Source organism: Barbus barbus, assembly GCF_936440315.1.
Source record: "Barbus barbus genome assembly, chromosome: 15".
Classification (NCBI taxonomy): Eukaryota; Metazoa; Chordata; class Actinopteri; order Cypriniformes; family Cyprinidae; genus Barbus; species Barbus barbus.
This window is the reverse complement of record NC_136743.1, coordinates 14,530,715-14,557,357: the sequence shown is the minus strand read 5'-3', so window position 1 is coordinate 14,557,357 and position 26,643 is coordinate 14,530,715. Positions and strand designations below refer to the sequence as shown.

The window sequence follows — 26,643 nt, the reverse complement described above, 5'->3', positions numbered from 1 at the left end:
CTGCCATATACCATGATGCATTCGTATTGTATTCTTGACTTTAAAAAATAATAATGATTAGATCTTAAATAAAAATATGCTAACATGATGCATCGAGCTGTAGTCACGTAAATTCATTAATCTACAATCCAGCGCAGTCACCGCCGGAAAACGCTAGAAAGTGTCGCGTATCTGCGCATGCGCGCTGTTCTGCCGTAACTCGAAACCGTAGCACCACACTCGGATCCAGAGGCCACAAACATGTTCAGCCGAGCAGGAATCTGATAGTCGACTAACGAGTAGCTTGATCAGCGCTATCTGCGAGCACTATACGGAAAAAGGGGTCGGGTCTGGGGTTATGCGGCCTTCATGCTTGGATCGATTTCGTCATTATGTATTTTAGCGTAGTTGTGAGCTGATATTGTGTTTTGTTCCGCGGTGTGTGTTATGTGTTGACTGTAAAGAGGACAGTGCGTCACCGTACAAGATGGACACTGCCGAGGAAGGTAAGCTATCTAGACACGGAGGCATTGTGGCTGCTGTCTGTTTCCACCTTGTTGCTTTTTAAATGCGCTTTGACAAAAGTATGTTTAGCATTATATGATAATTTAGCCGGGGCACACAAACAAATATGCATCTGTAACAGATGTGGCCTTTACAAGCTAACTAGCTAACGTTAAAGGTTTTCCTGCCAGCTTGCGCTTCAGTACAGCTGTCATCCTCCAAACACGTCCAAATAATGTCAATTTGAGCTTGATTTTTGGCTTTTTAGGACGTTATGGAAATTGTTAAAAGCACATTAGTCATGTTAAAGTAGTTGTAGCCATTATCATAACGTGTAACTCACGAAACGTTAGAATGGTTTGTGTATTTTGGCCAGGTGTAAACGCACCTGACATGTGATGAAATAAATGAAACGTCTGCCATATATTTAAAACACTGCCTGAAATGAGATCCCAGTGATTTTTGAACTTTGTGCTGGAGTGATAGTTGTCTCTCATGTTATTCATGATTATCTAGTTAAAGGTTATACTGTTGTTATAGTAAGAGGGCAAAGATGACCAGGACATTGATTGCCAAGATAGCAAGCAATAATCTTGCATGTATTTACCCTTTTATTTTTTATCAGTATAAATTGAAAAACATAAAACGTATTAAGGTTCATTTTTGGCAGGTACAGTGTGTTTGTTGCAACACTCATATCCAATTTATTCTCATGTAATTTAATGTGTTCTGCACATATCGGTTTTAAATGTTTATTTTGCCCATCTTTTCTGGCAGCTGATATATGTAGGGTGTGTCGATCTGAGGGAACTCAGGACAAACCGCTCTACCATCCCTGCGTGTGCACTGGAAGTATTAAGTTCATCCACCAAGAATGGTAAGAGCTTTGTTCATTCGATCAGTGACGAATTCCCTGTACGATAAAGTTTTTATACTGTTTTATAAGTAAATAAATATTTTTTAAAGTGCATTGTTTTTAGACTTAGAAATGGGACATTAAAAGTAGCATTCAATGATGACAGCTGGCTCATGTTTAAAGGCTCTTTCTAATTAGTTTATTGTGCCTGCTATAAAATTCAGAGGATGTAATTTAAGCAGGTAACTACACTGAACCTGGTGTCCTGCAGTAATAATTCTAGGTGTCCTACTCAAGATGAGTCAGTAATGGCAAAAAATGGGACGGCGTGAAATTGAAAACCACTTGCAATGTAAGGAGGAGTTCTAAGCTCTTACAAACAAGAATATGATCTGATCTGACAAAGGCCTTGCTGTTCATTAGTAAGCTTACAAGTCAACAAGTGCAGACATTAAGCATAGTTAAGATGATTAGGTGGAAGTCTGTTTGATGCAATACTGTTCAAAAGTTTGGGGTCGATAAACTTTTGAATGAAGTTTCTTGTGCTCACCAAGGCTGCATTTATTTGATCGGAAACACGGTGAAAACTGTGTTATACTGTGAAATATTATTATCCTTTAAAATAAACTGTTTAATATTTTAAAATGTTTAAAATTGTAATGTAGTCCTGAGATTTTATTCCTACTATTATTCCAGTCTTTAGTGTTGCATGATGCTTCAGAAATATTTTGCATTCTATTGTAATTTGCTGATTTGTTGGTCATGTAACATCTTGTATTATCAATGTTGAAAACAGTTGTGGAAACAGTTTTTTTTTTTTTTTCAGGGTGCTTTGATGAAAAGGTTAATAAGAATAGCATTTATTTGAAGAAAAAAAATATAAATGTCTTTACTGTTAGTTTTCAACCAGACAGTTGAATGCATCTCTGCTGAATAAAAATATAAATTTCTTTAAACAAAGGTAACTAACCATTACTTTTTGAATGTTGGTGTGTATTGCTTTGGCAAAAGAAGATAGTAAATAAATAAGAAAATAGTGTTTTAGTTCTATTGCACATTTCTGTAATACCCTAAATCGGCCAATTTGGCATTTTCTAGAACTTAATGTCTGTCAGTAGATCTAGGTTAACCGTTCTATTGGGGCCAGTTATTTTTGCAAGGCTTTTTGTTCAGTTTTTTTTGTTCTTTTCATTTACTGAATGGAAAGCGTCAGCAACACCCATTTGACTAACCGACTAGCTGTAACTTATGAGCTCAGGGCTCCTCCTCAATGTAACAGTTCCAGCTGTTGTTATTCTTCCTTTGTGGAAATGGGAAACGAAGCAGGATTTTCAGTGCTTTCACACAAGTCAGATCATCATCATCCTCACACCCGCTTCCTGCCCCCTTTTGTGTTTTCACAGCTTGGTGCAGTGGCTTAAACACAGCAGAAAAGAGTACTGCGAATTATGCAAGCACAGATTTGCTTTCATGCCAAGTAAGTAACCCACTCTCATTACATTCTTCAGGGGAGGTAAAGCCACTATAGAGTCACAACAGCCTGGAATGGCCTGTTCAATAGCAGCGATTGTGTGCTTTAGAGCGATAGGGTTCTATGGGTTGATCATGTGACATAAAGGCACTGCACTCATGTTGTCTGACGTAGCTGCTCTTTGCTGAAGTGGGAAAAGTTTTTTTTTTTTTTACATCTAGAATAAGCTGTTGCATGGCTTTACTACAATGAAAGTGTTTTGATTTAGTTTTGGCCTTTGCTTTTCAAAAGCTTTGGGAGGAATGTAACCAAGCTCTTTGGAAAGCATTACTTCCAGTTTTCTGTGGGAACTTAATGTATTACTTCTCATAGAATGACGTGTTTAAACAAAATAGCACCAAAATCGCAAAAGGGCTTAGTGAGATTATTAAATCATGAAGCCTGTGAATTAATTAAATAACTACATGTGACGCGTGTTTTAGAGTGAAGTGCGGCACTGTGCTCTTGTACACACGAGCAGCTCATGATCCTGTGTTTTCAATGTGTCGAAATGGCTCAGTTCTCAGTTAATGCTACTCCAGACGAAATCCTCTCTGCATGTGCTTTGAGTTTGGGTCATTTATAATATACATTTGGGTATGGAACATGCATGCACCTACCATCTTTTCAAAATTAGAAGCACTTAAATACCAGCTGTTGTCAACAAAATAAACTCTTAAAGGGCTCCCTGTGCTTTTCTACCAAAACAAAAACTTGATAGTTTGAGAATGAAGAAATTATGACAGCCACAAATATTAATATTGTAATTTTACAGTTGTAATATAAAATAAAATAATTATATATTTTTTCTTAAATACTCAGTTTTACACTGGAATGCTACAGTAGTAATATTTTTAATTTTGTATTTTTAAATAATGATTTTAAGATCACAATGTTCATCAGAAAAAAAAATCCCTAATGTTCTTAAGTGATGCATTTAGACAATTAGCTACAAGCACTGCATTCTTGTTAACATTTAGTTTGCTCTTAAATGTTGCCATCTGTGTTTGTGAACAATAATTGTTGTTTTGATTTGGTTGAGTTTGGAAGAGATGCTTTATAGACGCCTCTTCCGTAATTCTGTTTGTAGAGTTATGCTTTTGAATGCTTTTCAGAGTCATGATCTTTATTGAAGAGGAAGATATTTATTAAACAACTTTGAAAAAACCCAGTAATCTTATTAATTTGTTTAAATAGTTTGCAAAGGATTATGAGCATTTTAAATTTGAACTAAATAAAATTTCTAATCTAAATTTCTAATTTTCAGTACTGTATGATACACTTCCAATTGGGAGGAGCTCAAAATGTTTATCTACAATTGTAATATAAAATGCACTAACATCATCTCTTTTTCTTTAAGTTTACTCTCCAGACATGCCTTCGCGGCTCCCAGTGCAGGACATTTTTGCAGGACTGGTCACCAGTATAGGCACGGCTATCCGATACTGGTTTCATTACACGCTTGTTGCCTTCGCTTGGCTGGGGGTTGTACCTCTAACAGCATGTAAGTGATGCCCAGAGATCACAGTCTGGTACACTGTGAGTTGTACGCTGCCTTTTATCCCCATGTTGTGCATTTTATGCAATGTTACTCACTTAATGTTCTCCTTTTCCTGTAGGTCGCATCTATAAGTGTCTGTTTACTGGATCCGTAAGCTCTCTTCTGACTCTGCCATTAGACATGCTCTCCACGTACGTACCAGACAGGAAAGCTCTCAAGTTTTCTCCTTAAAATATTAATTTACATTGCGGATCAGCTCATTGTGAACTCTGAGCATGATGGGTTATTTCAATCCTCGCTGCTGTCTCGGGTTTAGCCGTGGACGTGGTTGTGTGGTGAATAGTAATGGATGGATATTTCAGAAGTGATGATCAGTGAATGTTCATCCACTGCAGGGAGAACTTGCTGGCTGACTGCCTGCAGGGCTGCTTTGTGGTAACCTGCACCCTCTGCGCCTTCATCAGTCTGGTGTGGCTGCGGGAGCAGATTGTTCATGGTGGAGCCCCATTATGGTTGGAGCAGAACCAGCAGCAACCTGCTAATGCAGCAGGACCACCTAATGAGGTATTTTTTTATTGAGGATATTTGTGACATAACATCACTTTTCATCTGATTGAATACATATCACGCTCAAATTTAATTGATTTAGAATAAACAATAGCGATTCACTAATAAAATTGTGTAACAAATTAAATGATTAAAAAATGAATATTGCAACACACTTTCTTTTTACTTTACTCATTACATTGGCAAGTGCAATTTTGTGGTCGGTAGGAATTTTTTAAAAATGTTTTTGAAAGAAGACTCCTCATCAAGGCTGCATTTTTCTGATCAGAAATATAGAAAAACAGAAATATTGTGAAATATTTTTACAATTTAAAATGGCTTTCTTTTTGAATATATTTTAAAATGTTATTCATGCCTGTGATGGTAAAGCTGAATTTTCACATGATCCTTCAGAACTCATTCTGATATGCTGATTTGGTGCTCAGGAAATATTGGGTAATATCAATGTTTTGTGGAAACTGTGATACATGTAGACTTTTCTATTCTATAGCATTTCTATTCCAAATTCCATATCTTTTTTTTTTTTTTTTTTTTTTATATGTTTAGGCAAAAAAATTATATTTTCTGCCCAGAAACTTGTTTATTCCTAATAAACTTTCTATTTTAATTTTTATTTTTCCACAATTTTCCACACCAGCAACTTCTGTACAACAAAAATGACATTCCTGTTACATCTTAAGTCAGCGAAACTTTCTGAAAGCTTGATATTCTTCAGAGACCAATTATACAGGTTGTGCCATGACCCTCTTTGTTTACTTTGCTTCCTGCTTACTGTAATTATCATTTTGATTTGAGCACAACACAGTAGCCTGCCTGACCTGTCATCTTCAAATCCCTCATTATCCCATGAATCTCTGGAGACTGCACTCTTACCAAAATAGCGGCTTGTTTTTTTTCTTTTCTTTGTTTGAACCAGATGCAGTTTACTACTTTTTCACAAACCCTCTTATGTACAGATTCCACCATAGTTGATTCCAATTTTCTTCATTATTAATATCCTATCCATTAGGCTGCTGGCCAGGGTAATGGGGGTGCTGAAAACCAGCCCATGCCTGCACCGGCCGAACCCCCAGCAGAAAACGCTGCAGCAGCTGAAGCTCCTGACCTCCCCGCTAACCCTGCAGAAGAGATGGAGCTGGATAATGAAGATGAGGAGGATGGAGGAGCCGAAGATGTGGCGGATGCCAACAATGGAGCACAGGGTATGACGGCTTTAATTTAAAAAATGAGAAAATTTTCCAAATGCAAACTGGTGCAAAAAGCTGTTGGACTGCAACATTGTGTTTGTTCTATGCAGATGATATGAACTGGAATGCTCTGGAATGGGATCGTGCAGCTGAAGAGCTCACTTGGGAAAGGGTGAGACTATGTGCTGTGTGTCACTGTATCAAACATCATACCAAAACCTTTCAGAGAAACATTAAACCTGTTCTTCCCTCTTTAGATGCTTGGGCTTGATGGGTCCCTGGTTTTTCTGGTAAGTCACAGAAATAGTTAATTTCTCAAAAAACATCCCGTTCAAAAGAACTAAAAATTTATGCTTTTTTTATGCTTTAGGAACATGTGTTCTGGGTGGTCTCACTCAACACACTCTTCATCCTGGTGTTTGGTAAGCATCACTGCAGATTTGTTTAAAACAAATTATAGCATGAATGCATTCATGTTCATTAATATGAAAACATTGGTTTCCATCCAAAGTTTCTAATTAAACTTATGTGCAAAATTGGAATATCGCATAAAACATTTGCGAATAAGGCATCGTTTCCATCCAGTGAGTTGAAGAGAACAACATTGTCACAACATTGTCTGATTATCTTGCACCAAAGTCCCTTTTAGGCAAGTCATGTCACTTTCCCCATTCAAAACTATATGAGTGACACCTCTTGGGTATTCTATAGTCTTTGCTTGCGCTAAATATCACAAAGTAAAAATGAATTTGCTGCAGTGGGAGAAGGCACTGTATATAATAATGTTTGTATACAATACATTACGAGCTTCAGAGCCCGAAGCGAAACGCGGTCATGTTATCTTATTTTCAGAGCTTGCTGTTTGGGAACACAGTTCTGGGAGTTAATTATAATGGAGCACTTTGACGAGACTTTGCTCAAGCATTTTAGAATGACAAAACTAGCATTTCAGATACTGTGCAATGAAATCAGTCCATTGATTGGTCATGTCTTTTTTCATGCGCATTAAAGGGTTACTCCACCCCAAAATGAAAATTGTGTCATTAATCACTTACCCCCATGTCGTTCCAAACCCGTAAAAGCTTTGTTCGTCTTCTGAACACAATTTAAGATATTTTAGATGAAAACCGGGAGGCTTGTGACTGCCCCATTGACTGCCAAATAAATACCACTGTCAAGGCACAGAAAAGTATGAAAGACATCGTCAGAATACTCCATCTGCCATCAGTGGTTCAATCTGAATTTTATGATGCGACGAATACTTCATACTTTAAAAATAAAAATAACAACTTTTTTTTTCAACAATTCAGTTTTTTCATTGTTGGAAAAAAGTTATTTTTATTTTCTTTGCGTACAAAAAGTATTCTCGTCGCATCATAAAATTCATATTCCATCTGCCATCATAACCACTGATGGCAGATGGACTATCCTGACGATGCTTTTCATACTTTTCTGTGCCTTGACAGTGGTATTTACTTGGCAGTCAATGGGACAGTCACAAGCCTCCCGGTTTTCATCTAAAATATCTTTAATTGTGTTCAGAAGACGAACAAAGCTTTTACGGGTTTGGAACGACATGGGGGTAAGTGATTAATGACAAAATTGTCATTTTGGGCTGGAGTAACCCTTTGAGGAATTTATTCAGTAAAAGTGTTTCCATCGTAGTTTATGCGGATGTTTTCTTACCAGATAAGAAATTTTTCCTGCTCAGTTTTTTTTATGAACATTTTTAGAATTTATATATCTTGGCGTTTCCATCCAGCATTTTTTTTTTATGCGATATCCCTAAATGCGCATAAAAATAGGTGGATGGAAACATAGCTATTGACTGTTTTTCAATTACAAACTTCAACTCTTAAAATTATCCCTTCTCAGCTTTCTGTCCCTACCATATTGGCCACTTCTCTGTGGTTGGACTTGGTTTTGAAGAATATGTAAGTATCAGATTTTAGACCTTTTATCCAGATTTGATTTAAAAAATTGATGTAAATGCAGTTTCAACATTGACAACTGTCTCTCATCTGTTTTCAGGTTCGTGCCTCACACTTTGAGGGACTCATCACTACTATAGTTGGATATGTCCTTTTAGCCATCACACTCATCGTGTGTCATGTATCCTTAAACACTCAATAACACCTGAAATAATCACAATCTAAGTAACTACCTTCTCTTGTTTACCAAGTCTTCCAGGAAGTTACACGAAATATGACTTGCATCTTTTTTAAAATTGCCACACATCAACCTCCAAGTCATCCAGTTTCAGTTTATGTTGTCTTCTAGGGCAGTATTACAGAAATACTCCCTCTCATATGCTAAGTCATATGTTATCTTAAAGGGGACCTATTATGGTGCTTTTTACAAGATGTAAAATAAGTCTCTGATGTCCCCAGAGCATATATGTGAAGTTTTAGCTCAATATACCCCACAGATAAATTTGTATAGCTTGTTAAAATTTCCACTTTTAGGGTGTGAGCCAAAACGCGCTGTTTTGAGTGTGCTGCTTTTAAATGAGAGTGAGCTGTTGCTCCTGGAGAAGAGGGCGGAGCTTCAAGAGCTCCAGCTCCGCATTAGCAGTGCTAGATTTGGCAAATAAACATTCCACTATTAATACAAGCCTGTTATCTTTACAGAAAACTACTCTGTTTCAAAGTTAGTCATCTGATTATACTGTGCATAATAAATTCACGTTTATGAATTACACAGACAGGAAGCACGGCGGGATAAAAATAACATAGCTGGTCTCATGCTATCACAAACTTTATTAGTCCCACTTCTGATCAAGAGCTCGACAACTTCAATCGATCGACTCCCATTGCTTTCATATGCAACTTTAATTACCACATTCCTATTCACGATCATTCTGGTAGCACTTGAAGGCAGCATCAGTGAAAACACACAAGAGACAATGATAGCTTTAGCAGTTAGCCTTACAGAGTGCTGAGAAGCTCTTTCAGAAAGTCAATTTGGAAAACAAACATGTGATACTTACTTTGTCTGGAGCTGACGTTCATGCACAAAGTGTTGGTATTAATGTTCCTAAACATTTAGGGGACGTTACTGATTTTTTCCGGGATATTTCCTTCGAAAATTAAATTCAACCACAGTGTCCTCGGCTCAGATGGGGGGAGATTATGCCGACTCCTATGTTCATTAGTGCATCCCAAAACACAACTCTTGTAATGCCTCTTTGGAGCTGACATTGTATATACCTCCAGTAATGGTGGACCGCAGCTTCTCACTCAGGGCTGTGTTTATGCTAATAGGACAGAGTGCGTCACAAATGGGCGTGACTTTTTCCCCTCGGTGACGTGAACAGAGGGAGAATCTGAAACGGCTCGTTTGGAGAGACCGTTCATGATTTATTGGTTTTATAAAAAAAAAATGAGTTGGTGAATTTTTAACATTATAGGCTGGTTGTTTTCACACACTGCGGCCACACAACTGTGTTCAAACACCTTATAAAAGTGATTTTTGCATAATAGGTCCCCTTTAAAATGGGAAGTTTCTGTAATACGGCCCCTGATGTTCCTTTCCTTAATTCAGATCTCAGGGTTTAGCAGCACTGGTGAGATTTCAAAGATCACGCCGCTTGTTAGGAGTCTGCTACATTGTCGTAAAGGTCAGTTATATCACCAGTTTATATGCACTGTTCTGTAAAGTCATGTTTGCTGAACTTGTTGAGTAATTAGAAAGGGCAAAAACAATGACTTAACATTGGTTGCAACAACTGGTTTTGCCAAGGATCTTGGGGATTTACTGTAATTCTATGTTCTCAGTCACATTAATGCTATATAATTAGGTTACTATATCTATGCTTAGATTACAGGTCTGGGCCTAATACACTTACTTATGCTGCTATGCATATGCTTTATATTTGCTATTCATTTAGTATCAGTCATTTACTTGTTTTATTGAGGCTCATATTTTGTTTCTTCCAGGTGTCTCTTCTAGTAGTTGTAGAGATTGGCGTGTTCCCCCTCATCTGCGGCTGGTGGCTTGATATCTGCTCTCTGGTATTTAGTTTCATTTTATCAAACTAATTTAAGGTATGCATTTCTGTTCATGTTGTCCCAAAAAGGTCTGTAATAATTGGAGAAAGCTATTGGTTAACATTCCCATTCATCTCGATGACAGCTGCTCTGCTTCATTTCTTTTTTTTAATGAGGAAAAAAAATGAGTGCACCTTTTAAAGCCTTAGTAAGTTTAGTTCAGGAACCTTAAACTTAGTATTTGTCATACAGAAGATGCTAACATTGGTTTCTTTCTTTTTTGTAGGAAATGTTTGATGCTTCTTTGAAAGACAGAGAGTTGAGTTTTGAATCAGCCCCAGGGACCACCATGTTCCTTCACTGGCTGGTGGGGATGGTCTATGTCTTCTATTTTGCCTCTTTCATTCTTCTACTCAGAGAGGTGGGCATTTCTATATCAGTTTAATCATGCAGAAGATTTTTCAGATGTTTGAGGGATGTAAGCGCTGTCCTTGTATTTCTTAGGTTCTGAGGCCTGGAGTCTTGTGGTTTCTCAGAAATCTGAATGACCCAGATTTCAACCCAGTGCAGGAAATGATACACCTACCAATATATAGACACTTGAGACGATTCATATTATCAGTGGTGAGTAAATGTTCAACTTTTTTTCAACTTTTTTTATTTTATTTTATGGTGATGGTAAAAAAAAATTGAGGAAAAATTATTCAGTGGTTTTGCATTCTGTTGCAAAAGTATAGTTTTCCGGGAAACGTTTGCATTCACTCGCAAAACTTTTGTGATGGAAGTAATACAAGTTGGGAGGAAAACTGTTTCAATGTTCAGGTTTCCCAAGGAATGCAGTACTTTTGTGAGAGAATGCAAATCTAAGAATGCATATCTCTTTTTGTTTTCCATGTTCTTAAATGAAAAGGTTTTTCTCTCTTTTCAGGTTGTGTTTGGCTCAATCGTTCTTCTGATGTTGTGGCTTCCTATCCGGATAATCAAACACATCTTCCCTTCATTTCTTCCCTACAATGTGATGCTTTACAGGTAAATAAAATGTATTTCCATCTCATTATCATAAAGTCTTAAAGCTTATATTCCTTGTGATAATTGCCTAAACTTTGTGTAAAGATTCAGAGCTTGAGGACAAAGTGCTTTTGCTTGTTTTACTGCGTAAATCCAGTCAGAGATTTCTCTGTGTGACTTCATGTGTAAAAGGGCCATAAATTTGAAGTGCTAATTACAGCTGTCATGGCAGACCTTTGCATCGTTACCCAATGAGTGTCAGGACTCTCCGTAGTGTCATGTGGGCCTTTTGCATCATTTGGCAGGTGTGTTACACCTGATGTCATCATTCCCAGCAGAGCATTACTACAGTCTGATCTTGCAGAGAGCTATTAATATAATGTCCACAACAATAATGCCATAGAAAGTCTCCTCACTTTGTGTTTGTGTAGGGTATGTTCCCTATGTAACCCTGCTGTCCTCTCAGCAGTGTTGAGCTTTACAATCGTCACTAGGAGAGTACTTTGAACAGCTCTAGTGTTTTAGGGCACTGACTCCAACTTCTGCGGAAAGAGGCCATATTTCACATCTTGGGGGATTTAAATATTGTTTGAATGTCTGAGAAAAGCTAGTGTTTGAACTTATAAACCCATATGAAGGTTTCAGCTGTTTTGCAATGAAAGCCATTGGCATCCAAAACAACACTAGTCTGCACTGACATTCATTTTATGGACAAAAACAGAGACGACATTCAAAATATCTAATGTAGTCATGCATTTATGGGCCATAAGGGTGAATACATGATGTCAGAATGTTCTTTTTTTTTTTTTTTGGTGAGCTATCCCTTGTAATGTTGTTTTTTTTGTGCTTAAAGTAAATAGAATGTTCGTTCATTCTTCATTGATGTGGCGCTAATGGTTATTGTTATGAACAGGCCTTAAAGTCTGTGGCTAAGCATTATTTGAAGAAACTTTCACATTTGGTTCTAAAACATAGAAGACATGGTTATTTTTGAATCGTTGTGCTTTAAAAGCATATTGTTGACAAGTTGCTACAGAATGAGTACAACGGTACTTAAAATAAATTACACAACAGCAAGCTCATGCACTCACTAAAAGGGCAGTAGTGTTGGCACTATTTAAAATGTTCATATTAGTATTCAAGAATTGAAAGGATGAAATAAAATGAGCTTGTCTGGGAGTCATGGTGTGAAATTGTTATTTAAAGAGGACCAAAAGGGTGGTTTAAGGCCTGGAAAAATGCTACAGATATGGTAAGATGACTCCCAGGCTATTTTATTCTAAAAAACAATTAGATTTTCCATAGTGAACCCGTGGAGGTTTAGCATTATGGGTGACATACAAATTGATGTTGTACTCTATTGCTAAGTGAGAAGAGTGATACCAGACGTTTAGGCTATATACAACTGTAGTGACTTCCTCTCCCTCTCTCTCTCTTTCAGCGACGCTCCAGTGAGTGAGCTGTCTCTGGAGTTGCTATTGTTGCAGGTTGTTCTTCCTGCTCTGTTGGAACAGGGACATACACGGCAGTGGCTCAAAGGTCTGGTGCGAGCATGGACCGTGACTGCTGGCTACTTGCTGTGAGTCTCATACACATTTACCTTGTTGCTCATTACTTCTGTTAACCTCATGGACTGTAATAACTTTTCCTGGTTTTCTCTGTGTTGTCCTAAAAAAATCTATCACTGGAATTGAACTTTGTGTTAGGGTAGCACAATCATGACGAATCAGAATTGTAGAATATTTTTGTTGATGTTATAATCGCAATTATTCATTTTGTTTTAATAGATCTTAGGTTAAAATTTGTTTTATGTGGTATTTTTATGCTCTCCCTCCATTATAATCAATGAATGCCGTCACTTCAGAGTTTACGCAACAGTTCGAGCCGTGCAGTTCACGTGTACAGAGTTCTACACTTTCACAAATGCTCCTGTAAAAATCAGTAAAGCTGTCCACATTGTGGAATAAATCTCTAATTTACATTATGCCTACACCTTGATTTTAATAAGAGGGTTTAGTTCACCTTTCTTTTAATCTCTTTCTTGAATCTTGATGCTGTAATGATAATCTCAATCAACGTTACTTTGTGCCACACCTTTCAGAGACTTGCACTCTTACTTGCTGGGAGACCAGGAAGACAATGAGAACAATGCCAACCAGCAAGCCAACAACAACAACCAGCAGGCCCGAAACAACGCCATTCCTGTGATGGGCGAAGGACTGCACGCTGCCCACCAGGCCATACTGCAGCAGGGGGGCCCAGTGGGCTTTCAGCCCTATCACCGGCCCATGAAATTCCCTCTAAGGGTACTCCAACGCTGTCCAATTGACTTTTATATTTCAGTAAATGTCTTGTTTATGAATCTGATTTTCAGATTGATGGTCTTTTAATGTTTATTTTTCTCTTTTGGCTTCCTTTGTAGATTGTGTTGCTGATATTGTTCATGTGTGTGACGCTGCTTTTGGCCAGTTTGGTGTGTCTCACATTACCAGGTGAGAGTCCAACAAATTGGGATCTTATCATTTGATCACCCTCAAATTGCTTTTTAGAACATAAATGAAATGAAAATTCAAAGAATTGTGCTGGTTGCTTTTTTCATTTAATTACAATGATGAGCTTTCAGTATTCAAAAAGGATTAAAAGCAGTTTAAGTGATCAGTCAATTAAATTTCAACGCTTGTGTTAATCAAAGCTATCATGCAACTTTGCAAGACTTAAAGGGAGCATATGACATTGCTAAAAAGAGCATTATTTTGTGTATTTGGTGTAATGCAATGTGTTTATGCAGTTTAAGGTAAAAAAAACACATTATTTTCCACATACTGTACATTATTGTAGTTCCTCTATGCTCTGCCTTTCTGAAACGCGCCGATTTTTATAGAGCTCATCGTTCTGAGAAGCAAGCAAGCTCTGATTGGCTAGCTATCCAGTGCGTTGTGATTGGCCGACTACCTCAAGTGTGAGACGGAAATGTTATGCTCCTTACTATATTGTGACACCTTGTCCAGGCACGACGACACAAAAACAGTAAAACCCAAATAAACGAGGCATTTGTTGCGTCCAGTGGGGACATAATTACTGATTATAATGACTTAAGGTTGCACAGTGAGTCGGAATTTTTTGACCTCATGTTGTGTCAATCACTATTACACACTGCCTCCGAAACTTTCGTCCGTCATAAAAAAATTTGGATCAGGTTCGATTTTCTGCGTTTTCGCATCCGTAGCATGCATTTGGATAGGAAAGGATGAGTAATATGAAAAAAAATGAAAATCGAACACACAAATTTCAGACTCGGTGTGCAATGACCTTTCTTTTTACGCGTCGCGATGTAAACATTACAATGTCTGCATTTGTGATCGGTGAAATGACAAACAACAAGCACTACTCTACACAGCTCAAAACTCGCGTTTGAATAGTCGGTGGCAAATTCTTTAAATAAGAAAACGTACTTACAGGCTGTGAATCAGAAGCGCCAGACTGTCCTTGCAAAGTTGGAATTGCCCCACTTTATAGAAACAGCCTTTGTGCAAGCCAGCATTGTAAGCTACTCTTCCAGGTTTAGGAAAGAGTCCTCCGTAAATGCGCTGCGCACACTCTAATATTTGGGTTGAACTGTTCTGGAACAGTTCCGCCACCTTTCATTGCGTATACATTTGGGCAGTGTTTTGCAAATCTTCCCACACCGTGATGTAGACATGTGGGAGGTTGTGTTTGAATGAGCCGTTTTAGGAGGGTGTGGTCGAGTCTTAACTTTTATAAAGAATATCTCTTTGGTTTTGAGACTTTAGTCTTTGTAACTTCAGGGATCTTATCTATGTACAATCAGCTTGTAACACTCCAAAGAGAAAGGAAAACTTGAAATTACGTCATATGACCCCTTTAAAGCACAATAGTCTTATGGACCATTTTAATGGTGTTTTAAAGCTGTTTTTGAAGTTTGAATATTCAGTCCCTGTTCCTTTTAATTGCATGTAAAACAGTGACCCACACAGTCTTGGAAATTTAGGTTACACTTTATTTTAAAGGGTCTTTGTTACAGTATAATTACATTTAAGTGCTGAGTAATAAGAATTAACAACATATACTTACTATAGGGTTAGGATTAGGTTTTGGTTTGTGGCTAGTTGCAGGTAATTATTCATAATTTTCTAGTACTACTATAGTAAATACATGTAGTATGTAACAAGGACACTGTAAAATAAACTGTAACTGAAATTTCTCTTCTTTGTTAAAAGAAAATGCAGCCTTGATGAGCATAATAGACTATAAATTTAACGTTTAAAAGTATTAAAATGCTGTTATTAAATAATATTTTCCTTAAAACCTTTATTTATTTCCATACTGATCTTTCTGCTTTCAAAGAGAGAGAGAGAGAGCATAGAAAAGTTTATCTCACAGATTTTCAGCAGTGCTCTGAATTCTCTGTCTGTGTTTGTCACAGTGTTCACTGGACGCTGGCTGATGTCCTTCTGGACGGGCAGTGCTAAGATCCATGAGCTGTACACTGCAGCGTGTGGGCTGTATGTTTGCTGGCTCTCCATCAGAGCCATCACAGTGCTGCTGGCCTGGATGCCTCAGGGGCGAAGAGTCATCCTGCTCAAGGTTCAGGAGTGGACCCTCATGGTACTGAATGCATTGGTTTTAGTTTGGCTTAAAAGGAATGGAAAAAGAGAGGAATAAATTAGGATTTTGGGGTTATTTTACTGCAACATACATGACTTAAAAACTATTGATTACATACAAAGTAACCAAAGACAGATTATTCCATAATGAGCTGTGTTGCTGATTTGTGTGAACTCAGATTTTGAAGACGCTGATTGTGGCTGTGCTGTTGGCTGGAGTGATCCCTCTGCTCTTGGGACTGCTGTTCGAGCTGGTGATTGTAGCTCCTCTCAGAGTGCCGCTGGATCAGACGCCGCTGTTCTACCCCTGGCAGGTAAAGCATCAATAGGAGTCTTGCTCTTAAAGGCACAGTTCACCCAGAATAGAACAGATGTATGATTTACTCACCAGGGTTCCCGCGGGTCCTTAAAAAGTCTAAAAATGTCTTAAATTTACTTGTATCAAGTTTAAGGTCATAAAAAGTCTTAAATGATTGCAAGAGGTTTTAAATTTGGGTACAGACCAGAATTGCGATACAGCTTAATGTAACGATTAAATTTCAAAAGGCTATGATTTTAATAAATAAACACGAGCCCTGCATGTTTCAAAGTCCTGTGGCTGCTTTGTGTTCTGCCGTTACCGGGGAAACAGTACTGGCAGAGAATGAATGTGCATGTTCAATAAGGCTGTTCTTGTGAGCAGGGTATTCCTGCAGTACTGGAGGCTGCAGTTTCAGGAACGCATTTCTAGGACCTTATAGCTGGTGTTTTTTTTTTTTTTTTTATGTTTGTATTAGTAGCTATTTATACTATTTTATAGCACTTGCTATTCAATTCTGTATATTATTATTTTTAAGGAATTATGTAGTTTTTTTAATTGTATACACTTAATTATTGTCCTAACCCTAAACATACCCGTTGGTAATGCTCTTGAAATATTTAACCTAATTTATTTAAATATATTCTATATATATTCTGGTTTTAAATTCAGTTTTCTTGGAAAGGAAGACTTATGTCTGTAAGAGACTTCAGTTCATTAGCCGCAGCGCTTCACGTCTGATGTGTGACTCACTGAAAGTGCAGTAAACAGTAAAAGAATTGCGGTAGAAATTAGTGTGATTATTAGTACTTTAATAAATGTAAATTAATTTGAATGCAAATACTAATTTACAACATCCAGCAGCACAATGAACTGTTTTGCACAGCTAAATAGGCTAAATGGAGATTGCTGGCACCCCCTCAAACACTCAAGTTCACGCTCTTACATAAATTTTTTATCGTTCCATCTTTTTAATATTTCCATGGATCTAGTCTTTGCATATGTTTGTTTGATGTTTGAGTCAGGTCTCCTCTGTTGGAAAAGATGGCACTGTCCCAAAAAATAGGTTTCTTTGCAGTTCTAGAACTGCTTCCGGTATTGCAGGAACATTGGGTTGTTTTTGTTCAGACCAATGCGGAAATCGACCCATGTTTTTACCCTGAAAACCCGCAGAGCTGTAAATGTCATTCATTATAAAAATCTAAAAAGTAAAACGTGTTTGTATGTTAATTAATATAATTTATTGATAATTGTTTGTTAATATAGTAATTAATCCTTTTGACTTTTCTGAATTTTAAAGGCTGAAATGTGAAGTGTATCATTTTATAAAACTTAGTTTTTGTGTGAACTTTTATCTGAACTGTAAATCATGCTTTTTGCAGTCATTTTACTGTTTAATAGTTTACCATAGACATTTCCCTACCCCGCTCATATGGTATTAATTTTATTTGTGCAGGTCTGATAAAAGGTCTTAAATTTGAGCTTAAAAATCCTGCAGCAACCCTGCTCACCTTTGTTGTTCTAGACCCCTATGGCTTTCTTCCGTGTTACACAAAAAATGCTAATTGTGAAGAATATTCGTTCTGTTTTTTTCCAGGTAATGAAAGTAAATGAGAACTGGGGCTATCAAGCTCCAAAATGACACACATCCCACCATTAAAGTATCAAAAGCATTTTTCAACCAGTGGCTTTCAAAGGATATATAATTTATTTTCTTTTTAAAGACACATTCATTTGAAATCGTGTTGGGCAACGATTAATCATGTTTAATCGCAGCCCAAATTTTTTTTGTGTGAAAAATGTGTACTGTGTATATTTATTATTTATATATAAATACACACACATGCGTGTATGTATTTAAAGAAATTTTTTATGTTTATGTTAAATATATTTAGATATAATATGTGGATATAAATATATACATGTAAATATTTTCTAAATATATACTGTATGTGTCTTTACATATACATAATAAATAGACACAGTACACACACACATATAAACAAAAGCTTTTATGGTAACACTTTATTTTAAGAACCTATTCTCACTATTAGCAAAGTCTCTAAGACAAGTCATGTCACTCGGCGGCCATCTTTGAAACGCCTCTCGGGCATGCAAGTGCAGCTCCTATTTCTTTGAATGGGGGAACATCAAATTCTCCAAAACTGTTCACTAAGCTTACGATTAAATTTCCTATTTGAAATCTAACAACAACTGTATCATAAACGTTGTTTATCCAGATCTGCCGCACTGCATGTGCAGTCCTGAGTGCATGTCTCAGACTTTACCGATTGGCTCTTTCATTCAAAAGGCGGGGCTTCCTGCGGTTGAGTGGCCATATTGAGCGTTGCATTTTACCCCATTCAAAACTATACGAGTGACACGACTTGGGTATTCTATCGTCTTTGCTATTAACTATTTGTTTATTAGCATGCATATTACTAGCATATTGGCTGTTTATTAGTATTTATAAACCACATATTAATGCATCATTCGGCATGACCATATTTTTGATCCCTTAATCCTACCACATACCTAAACTTAACAACTACCTTACTAACTATTAATGAGCAGCAAATTAGTTGCAGTTAATTAGATGCGATTAATCGTTGCCCAGCACTAATCATAAGGGTGAATAAATGACAATCTTTGAATATGTCATTTATTGAACATCACCAGAGAACATGTTGATGGTCACAGTGTAAAAGTTTTCTCCATTAAGACGCCACCTGTGTGTTAAAGGCATACTCCACCCAAAAATGAAAATTCTCTCACTATTTACCCTCATGCTGTCTTTAAAAGTATATGAATTTAGAAGAACATAAACCTGTTTGCATTGCATGGACTCATAGAGATGAATTATTTTTTGAAAAGTCTTTGAATTAATCTGAAGAAGTATACATCTGGGACAGCATGAGTGTGAGTAAATGATGAGAGAATTTTCTTTTCTTTAGTGTTGTGAGTTCTTTATACACATAGTTTAAAATAACATTGACTTAGCAACTGTACTCTCATCTAACATGTCAACTGTGTGTCAGTATTTATCTTACCCAGCTTTTGTTTTTGTGCCTTGCACTGTTCTCTGTTTAAGCTAATGAGCTGTGTCACTGATGTGCTGGAAAACAGAGTTTAGTTGGATTTACTCCAGTAGCAGGCAGTTTTTCAACAGACTCCTTTTGCCCTGCTAATCTAAGCCATCCTGTTTGGAGAACTTAATTTCCACAGGCGCTAAGTGGGGCACAGAGGTATGGCCGTGTCAGTGGTATTGACTCTTTATTTTTCTCTATATCGTTAAGGACTGGGCTTTAGGAGTGCTGCATGCCAAAATCATTGCTGCCATCACCCTCATGGGTCCCCAGTGGTGGTTGAAGACCGTTATTGAGCAGGTTAGTAGCTGCGGTGACTGTTCATGATCCCTGTGGTGCTGTTAAGGGTATAGATGCTTGACTATAGATGGATACACACACTAACTGAATGATTTACTGCTTTTCAGGTGTATGCCAATGGAATCAGGAACATTGACCTTCATTTCATTATCAGGAAGCTGGCGGCCCCCGTCATTGCTGTACTGCTGCTTTCTCTCTGCATCCCTTATGTGATTGCTGTAGGCATCGTCCCCCTTCTAGGTGGGTAGAAACAATGCTGGTGTTCGTCAAAGCTCTCACATTCTCAGAACATGTTTTTATTAGTCTTAGTTTTATTTGTATTATTTTGTATTTGTATTAATTGTATTATCTGTTATAGTTTTCAAAAGTTTGATGCTGTAATTGTTCAGTCAATCAAAAACCTAACTGTTTTATGCCAGAAAAATGTAACTATGGTTTAATTCTAAAATATAAAATTAAACAATTACACATAACCCCCTAGTTGCTCCAGAGGCGTGCAACCTCTGACATATATAGCAATTGTAAGTCGCTTTGGATAAAAGCGTCAGCTAAATGAATAAATGTAAATGTAAATCAAAAGTAGGTCAGTACACTTAAATCAATAAGCAATATTGTCTAATGTCTATGAATATTAAGCTGCAAAAATATTTAAAAATGAATCCTGCATGTCTCTGTGTAAATGAATGGCGCAGACAGTGTTTTCAACCTTTGCCGCCTCAATATATGAGTACATGAACACACAAACATAATCTCCAGAGGTGCTCTGAGAGTCACTTCATGTGCATTTTAGCCTTTGTTTTGAGAAAATCTATCGTCATATCATATACAAACAGAAACTTAAAGGTGCAATAGGTGATTGTCTTCCGAAACATTTTTTGTTATTCTTTTTGAAAGTCTCTTCACATCCTGATAGCAATCATTTAGTTAAGTGGTCTAAATGGATTTATCTGTATTTATATATTCTGTGCAAGGTGTAGGACCAAGAAATGTTTGTCCAATCAAAACGCTCGGCCCGAGCGTTTTAATTGGCTTTCCTACCTGCCTGTCAACGTATGTATTTGCATACCTCTGCGCACCCTGTTCGCGCAGACACGATGCATCATCAGCGTGTTCACGCATGCTGTGCAGACAGAGCGAGAATGGCAGGCAAACATCAACAACCCAATCTTCCTTCCTGGTATTGTAGTACTTTTACTAACTGTGCTATAAAGTTTTCTCACCAGTGAATGACACGATGTAGCCCAGTGATTCCCAATTCCAGTCCTCGCGCCCCCAGCTCTGCATATTTTGTATGTCTTGCGTAGTTAACACACCAGCTTCAAAAACAGACCAATCAGTGAGAGAGAAACAGGCTTGTAAGTCCCGAACTGTTTCATTAGTCCATCTTTTAACAGATCTTAATACAGGTTTTGCAGATTTAAGTTTCTGCCTGTAGGTCGGAATAAGATAAACCAAACCGTGATCAGAGAGTCCTAAAGCTGCTTGTGGAACCCAGTGATACGCGTCCTTTGTTGTGTAACAGTGATCCAGTATATTACGGTCTCTGGTGGGACATGTAACATGATGTCTGTATTTTGGCAGTTCACGGGTGAGATTTGCTTTATTAAAGCTTGCGGTGGAATGTAGACACTCACGAGAACGAACGAGCAGAACTCCTGCGGCGAATAGAACGGCTTGCAGTTAATGAAGAGCGTTTCTAGATCTAAACAGCACATCTTCTTTAACACAGTTACATCTGTACACCACCTCTCATTGATGTAAAAGCACATCCCACCGCCGTGCGATTTCCCCGTTGATTCCGCATCGCGATCTGCTCTGATCAGCGTGAAAATAGGCAGATGAATCACGCTGTCTGGTATGTCGCCATTTAGCCAGGTTTCCGTGAAACACAGGGCAGCAGAGTTAGAAAAATCCTTGTTTGTCCGGGAGAGCAGGAGTTCATTCGTTTTGTTGGGTAGCGGAGATTCGCCAGATGGATGCTAGGCAATGGCGTTCGAAATCCACGCTGTCTGAGCTTCACGAGCGCGCCGGCTCGCTTCCCCCTTCTGCGCCTCCTGTAGCGTTTGACCAGAGCTACGCACTCCACCAACTACAATGTCCAGCAAAACGTCTGAAAAATCTAAATCCGGTAAAAGATTTTGTGGTGTGTTCTGCCGAATGTTCAGCAGGTCATCCCTGGTAAAACTGATCGTATTTGAAAAACAAACAAACACCGGAGAGCAACGCACAATAGCTGCCATCAGCGGCGCCATCTTAGGTCTACCTGATGTAGCCTATTGTAGTAATTTAATGTCTCTGGTATTCTGCTCTTTGAGCTTATGTGCGTTCGGGGGTGTGGCTTTGGACTGCGATTGCAGGGAGGGTGGGACTTTCGCTTTCAGTGCTATCAGGCTAAGGTTAGCATTTTCCGAGATCTCCTATTGCACCTTTAAAGGTCTTCACACCACCCTGTCAAAATAAGAGTTTGGTTTAACTTGAAAATGTGACCGAAACATATTACTTAATGTAATGATAGTATTACAACTGCTATTAAAATTATTAAAACATTATTTTTATGGAATATTTACAAGAAAAATTATTTACCAAAATTTATTTAGCAGAAAAATGTAAATACACAACACCGTATTTCTGAAAAACACAGAATTTGATGAAAAATAAAACTGAAATTAAGGGAAAAAATAAAACATTAAAAAAAGTCATTTTTGTTAAACTTTTAATAAATAGCTGTTATATTGTCAGTTTCATGATTACAATTAATTAGACATGATTTTTGATTAATACAATTTTATTTAACCATTAAAACAGAGTCCAGAAAAAAAAAACTCCAGAACAATTTGTAAAAAAAAAAAAAAAAAAGTTTGTGAAATAATAAAACTGAATTTGTGAAAAAAATAAAACTGATTTCAAAGGCCCTTATATATAGTAAGTTCTTTGTTTCCTTTCATCCTGGACATCACCGAATAAGCAACACTGTCGTTGCAATTGGACTTTAGAAGAGGTTTTAGCACTCGTTCGAGTGGCTTCATCATGTGGGGCTTCGAGTGGTCTTCAATCAAAGTCCAGTTGTGTAACAGCTGCATTGTAAATGACTACTTGAGCTTTTTAAGTGCAAATATTCAGATGATATCTGAACAGTTGGGCGCCCTTCATACTGCATATGGGAGTGGTATAGTGACATTTAAGATTCCAATAAATACCTATTTGTTCGTGTCAGGACACTTCACATCTTTGTGGCTCAATAAAGAGCAGATCACCATCGTTCTGCATGTGTTCACATATACTGACTCACTTTGGTTACTGCACCACTGAAAGCGTTCTGGCTGTGTCAGTGGCTGTTTTGGGAGTAGTGTGGTAAAATTAGCTCATCACCGGCTGTGCTACCGAACATTAGGGATATCTTACATGCCTTAAGAAGGCCAGGTGAGTTTTCAAGGACCTCAGGCACCCAAAATAGAACTCTCTTTCTGCCTGAAGTTGTAATCAAACAGTCAAAAACCAGCTTTTTCTTGCAGAGGTTTTCTCTTATGTTACAATACTTTTGCACAGTTATCCATTCTAACCAGCTCTTGTCTCTCTGAGTAGGGGTCACTATGGAGATGCAGAATCTGGTGCAGAGGAGAATCTACCCCTTCCTTCTGATGGTAGTGGTGCTGATGGGTATCCTCTTTTTCCAAATCCGGCAATTCAAGCGCCTTTATGAGCACATCAAGAATGACAAGTGAGTCTTGAACAGTGTCTGAAATTAACTACTTTCTTAAGAGCCAATACTTGCCAATACAAATGCCTTGTGGATTTGATTTTCAGAGACGTTTTAGTACCTTGAGAGAATTTAATAATGTGCCACTACCACATTGCTCTACCATTCAAAGATTTGGGGACAGTTAGATTTAGTTTTATAAAAAATGTATTATTTTATTCGGCAAGGATGCAATAAATTTATCAAAATTGATAGCAAAGACATTTATAATGTTATAAAAGATTTCTATTTCAAAGAAATATTCTTTTTGAGCTTTTTATTGATCAAAGAATCCTGGAAAAAAGTTTAAGTAACAAATCAGCACTTTAAATTGATTTCTGAAGGTTCATGTGACACTAAATACTGGAATAATGGCTGCTGAAAATTCAGCAATGCATTGCAGTAATAAATTGCATTTTAAAGTATAATAAAGTAGAAAATGGTTATAATATTTTATAATTAATAAATGCAGCTGGGGCAAGCATAAGGGACTACTTACAAAACAAAACAAAATGACCAACCTCAAACTTTTGAAAACAAGTGTGTCAAATATTTCAATTAAATGATTTAAAAGAAATTATCAGTTATGGCTATTACCTAAAATCATACCTAGTAAATATGATTAAATTTGATAAAATATAAATACTGTAATATTAGATTGCATGAGACATAAAAAAAAATGCATTTTAGATATTTGGGGCATTTTTGGTCATTTTTTATAGAATTTATGTCCCACTTTTGAAAAAGAAAAAGTCTGTCACTTCACACCTTACTGACACACTTCACTGATAAGCTTGTTTTTCTGGGCTTTGTGTTGATTTTTTTTTTTTTTCATCCATGCAGGTACCTTGTTGGACAGAGACTTGTGAACTATGAACGAAAAGCTGGCAAGCCCAGCACTACCACACACAGCAGTTCAGTGCAGGAGTAAAGAGCTTGGGATTGCTTTGGAGTCACTGTTTTTGTGTGCGAGTGAGCGAGCATGTGTGAGCATGCGTGAATGACTGAACAACCTTCCTCTCCTGCTCCCTCTATGTGCGTCCATACATCCAGCACGTCCACTAAGACTCAAAAAACTGACCTCTGACCCTGCCAGCAAAAAGGGCGAAAGAGTCATGTACATAAACGGGGTTAAAGAGTGAATCCCTACAGCCAGCCAACCGTGGATTTAAAAGAATGTCTCACTCCTAAAAAGAAAAAAAACTGAAAAAAAGATTAAGTATGTGTATTAATTTATTAAATCTAGTTGTTACCTTATTTGTGGAGATTTGTTCATGGCAAGACTCGACCCACATGGTTTCTTTCATCAACTTCGTGGAGATGCCAGTCAGACTCCAGGGATGAAAAGTCTCTCGAAACATCTGGATCATAATGGAGCTGGACTGTCACATTAGTACCTTTTTTATTTATTAGGTTTGAATTTTCAATGAAATAGGATCTTGAAGTTTTTGAATGAGAGAGTCTTGTTTGATTTGATGCTTTCGGTAGTGTCTTACCTTCATTTCTTGATGCATTAACCTCCCTAATTTTATGTGCAGACCAGAAGCGGATAGAGGTGGATTTAACGGTTACACCACACCCATCTGCTTCCTGTCATGTGGAAAAGAGGGAATTTCGTTTCACCAACAGTTCGCGCACGACTGTTGTTGACCAATTCGTAGAAACACAGAGTCAGTATCTAGCTGCCAAAGCATAGTTTGACAGTAGAGTTTATGGCTCACAGTGAGCCGCAAAGCCAATCTCTGCTTGCTAGCTCTGCGTTCAACTCTAAAAACTCCTTTCGGGTAGTTTAGAAGATCGTTTAGAGTGCTAATTGCGTCAGTGGTTGAGCTAGCATATTTGTTTGCTGTTCAAGTTGATATCGACCGTTGTATGTGCGTCTCGTGCCCAGCATGGCCTAGCAACACTCTCATAGATGTAACTCTGGCACGTACACAGGTTGTTGCACTTTTTTAATTTAAGAAAGCATCTTTTAAGAGCATCAATAGTTCGGAAACCCTTTAGACCAAATTTTAAGTCTTTACACGTATGGGAGCTCATTAAAATTCTTTGAAATGATAGAATTTTCAGCCGAAATGTGGTTTATGATTCTTGCATCGGTTCGGTAGAAGAGTTTTGTGTCTGTAGGTAAGGAGGAGATCCTTAACACGTTTGTAAATAATGTAATTTTTCGATTGTTCGTAACAGAGTATGTTTTTCTCCATTTCAAATTTGCTGCGTCTGTTACAGGTTCACGATTCCCGAAGAATTGGTCTCAGACGGTTTTAGAGATGGTATTAATCAGCGCTGAGATTCTATAAGTGACCTTATAGTATCTTATTACACTGAAACTGGATACTGTATGCTTGATAGCTTGCGCTCCTCTGAAAGGCAAATGTTCTATTTTTAAATGCAACTAGTTACACCGTTTTCATGTTTGATCAGCCATTGATTTGATTTCCTCTGATGTTTTCTGAGGTCAGCTAGAATCCAGGTAAAGGTAGTGGTCCAGCACTAAACACCTTCGTGTGTCTGGTTTACGAAGCCTTTTCCTTTTCATCGCATGTTTGTGTGAGAAGTATTCAGTATTCTAAATGTTTTCAAACCTCCTTCTAGGAGGCTCTCGCTGTAACAATTACAACTTCATAATGGCAGACAATTTTTTTTTTTTTGAAAATTTTTATTACAAATATTAAATCACAAAGTGTAGTACTTATGGTGCTTTGTCTTTAATCAAACTTATCATTTGTGTGTTTATTTTCATGCAATTCACTGACATGGTGAATTAGAATTTAATAATACAAAAGAATTACTGTCAGTGAAATATAAGGATGTTTAGTATACAAATGACTTTTAAAGCATGTTTGATGTATCACAATAATAAGTTTTGGAACATCTGACTTTATAAGACTGATTATTCATACAAAGCTATTAAACCTGTTGGATGTTTATGGTACAAAAACAACAAAATGCAGAAAAAGCTACTAATTCCACAATTCATTCAGAACACATACATTTAGAACAGGACAATTCCTATAAGCATGTAGAATAATGGCATCGACCTTACCAAGGTGTCCAACTCTTTTAGCAATATCTTATGAGTCAAACTGCTTTCTGTCTAAATATGCTTTAATCCCGTTAAAGAATAGTTCACCCAAAAAATATAAAAATTGCAGATTTTACTCACCCTCAGGCTATCCAAGATGTAGATTAGTTTGTTTCTTCTTTAGAACAGATTTGGAGAAACTTTGAAGCATTACATCACTTGCTCACCAATGGATCCTCTGCAGTGAAAAAAACACAAGACATTTAACTTTAAACCATTGCTTCCAGCCAAAATAATCCATAACAATGCTTCATTGCTTCCTCCTGAAAAAGTTGTCTACTGTCTACAAGTTTTTGCTTGTATGCGATGCTTGATCTGTGTGTATGTCTCTCTTTATTTGGACTAAATTAATTTTTCACTTGGGAAAGCAATATTTTGGAGGTCTGTAGGCTTGTATTTTAGCTGTAAGCAA

The 26,643-nt window shown here is 37.4% G+C and overlaps 1 protein-coding gene across 1 annotated transcript; it reads left to right on the top strand.

Annotated features, from left to right (window-relative positions):
* The first annotated feature begins 135 nt into the window (after window positions 1-135).
* Window positions 136-25,837, top strand: LOC306881938 (E3 ubiquitin-protein ligase MARCHF6-like). The gene is made up of 26 exons (XM_079436320.1): window positions 136-485; window positions 1,261-1,360; window positions 2,743-2,816; window positions 4,210-4,353; window positions 4,469-4,541; window positions 4,746-4,914; window positions 5,927-6,119; window positions 6,215-6,276; window positions 6,362-6,394; window positions 6,475-6,526; window positions 7,980-8,038; window positions 8,136-8,216; window positions 9,655-9,723; window positions 10,043-10,117; window positions 10,380-10,514; window positions 10,598-10,717; window positions 11,022-11,122; window positions 12,543-12,680; window positions 13,203-13,407; window positions 13,524-13,593; window positions 15,546-15,727; window positions 15,906-16,040; window positions 19,321-19,410; window positions 19,518-19,650; window positions 22,993-23,128; window positions 23,990-25,837. The coding sequence occupies exons 1-26, from the start codon at window positions 467-469 to the stop codon at window positions 24,075-24,077; spliced, it is 2,736 nt and encodes a 911-aa protein (XP_079292446.1). The 5' UTR covers window positions 136-466; the 3' UTR covers window positions 24,078-25,837.
* Window positions 25,838-26,643: the final 806 nt, after the last annotated feature.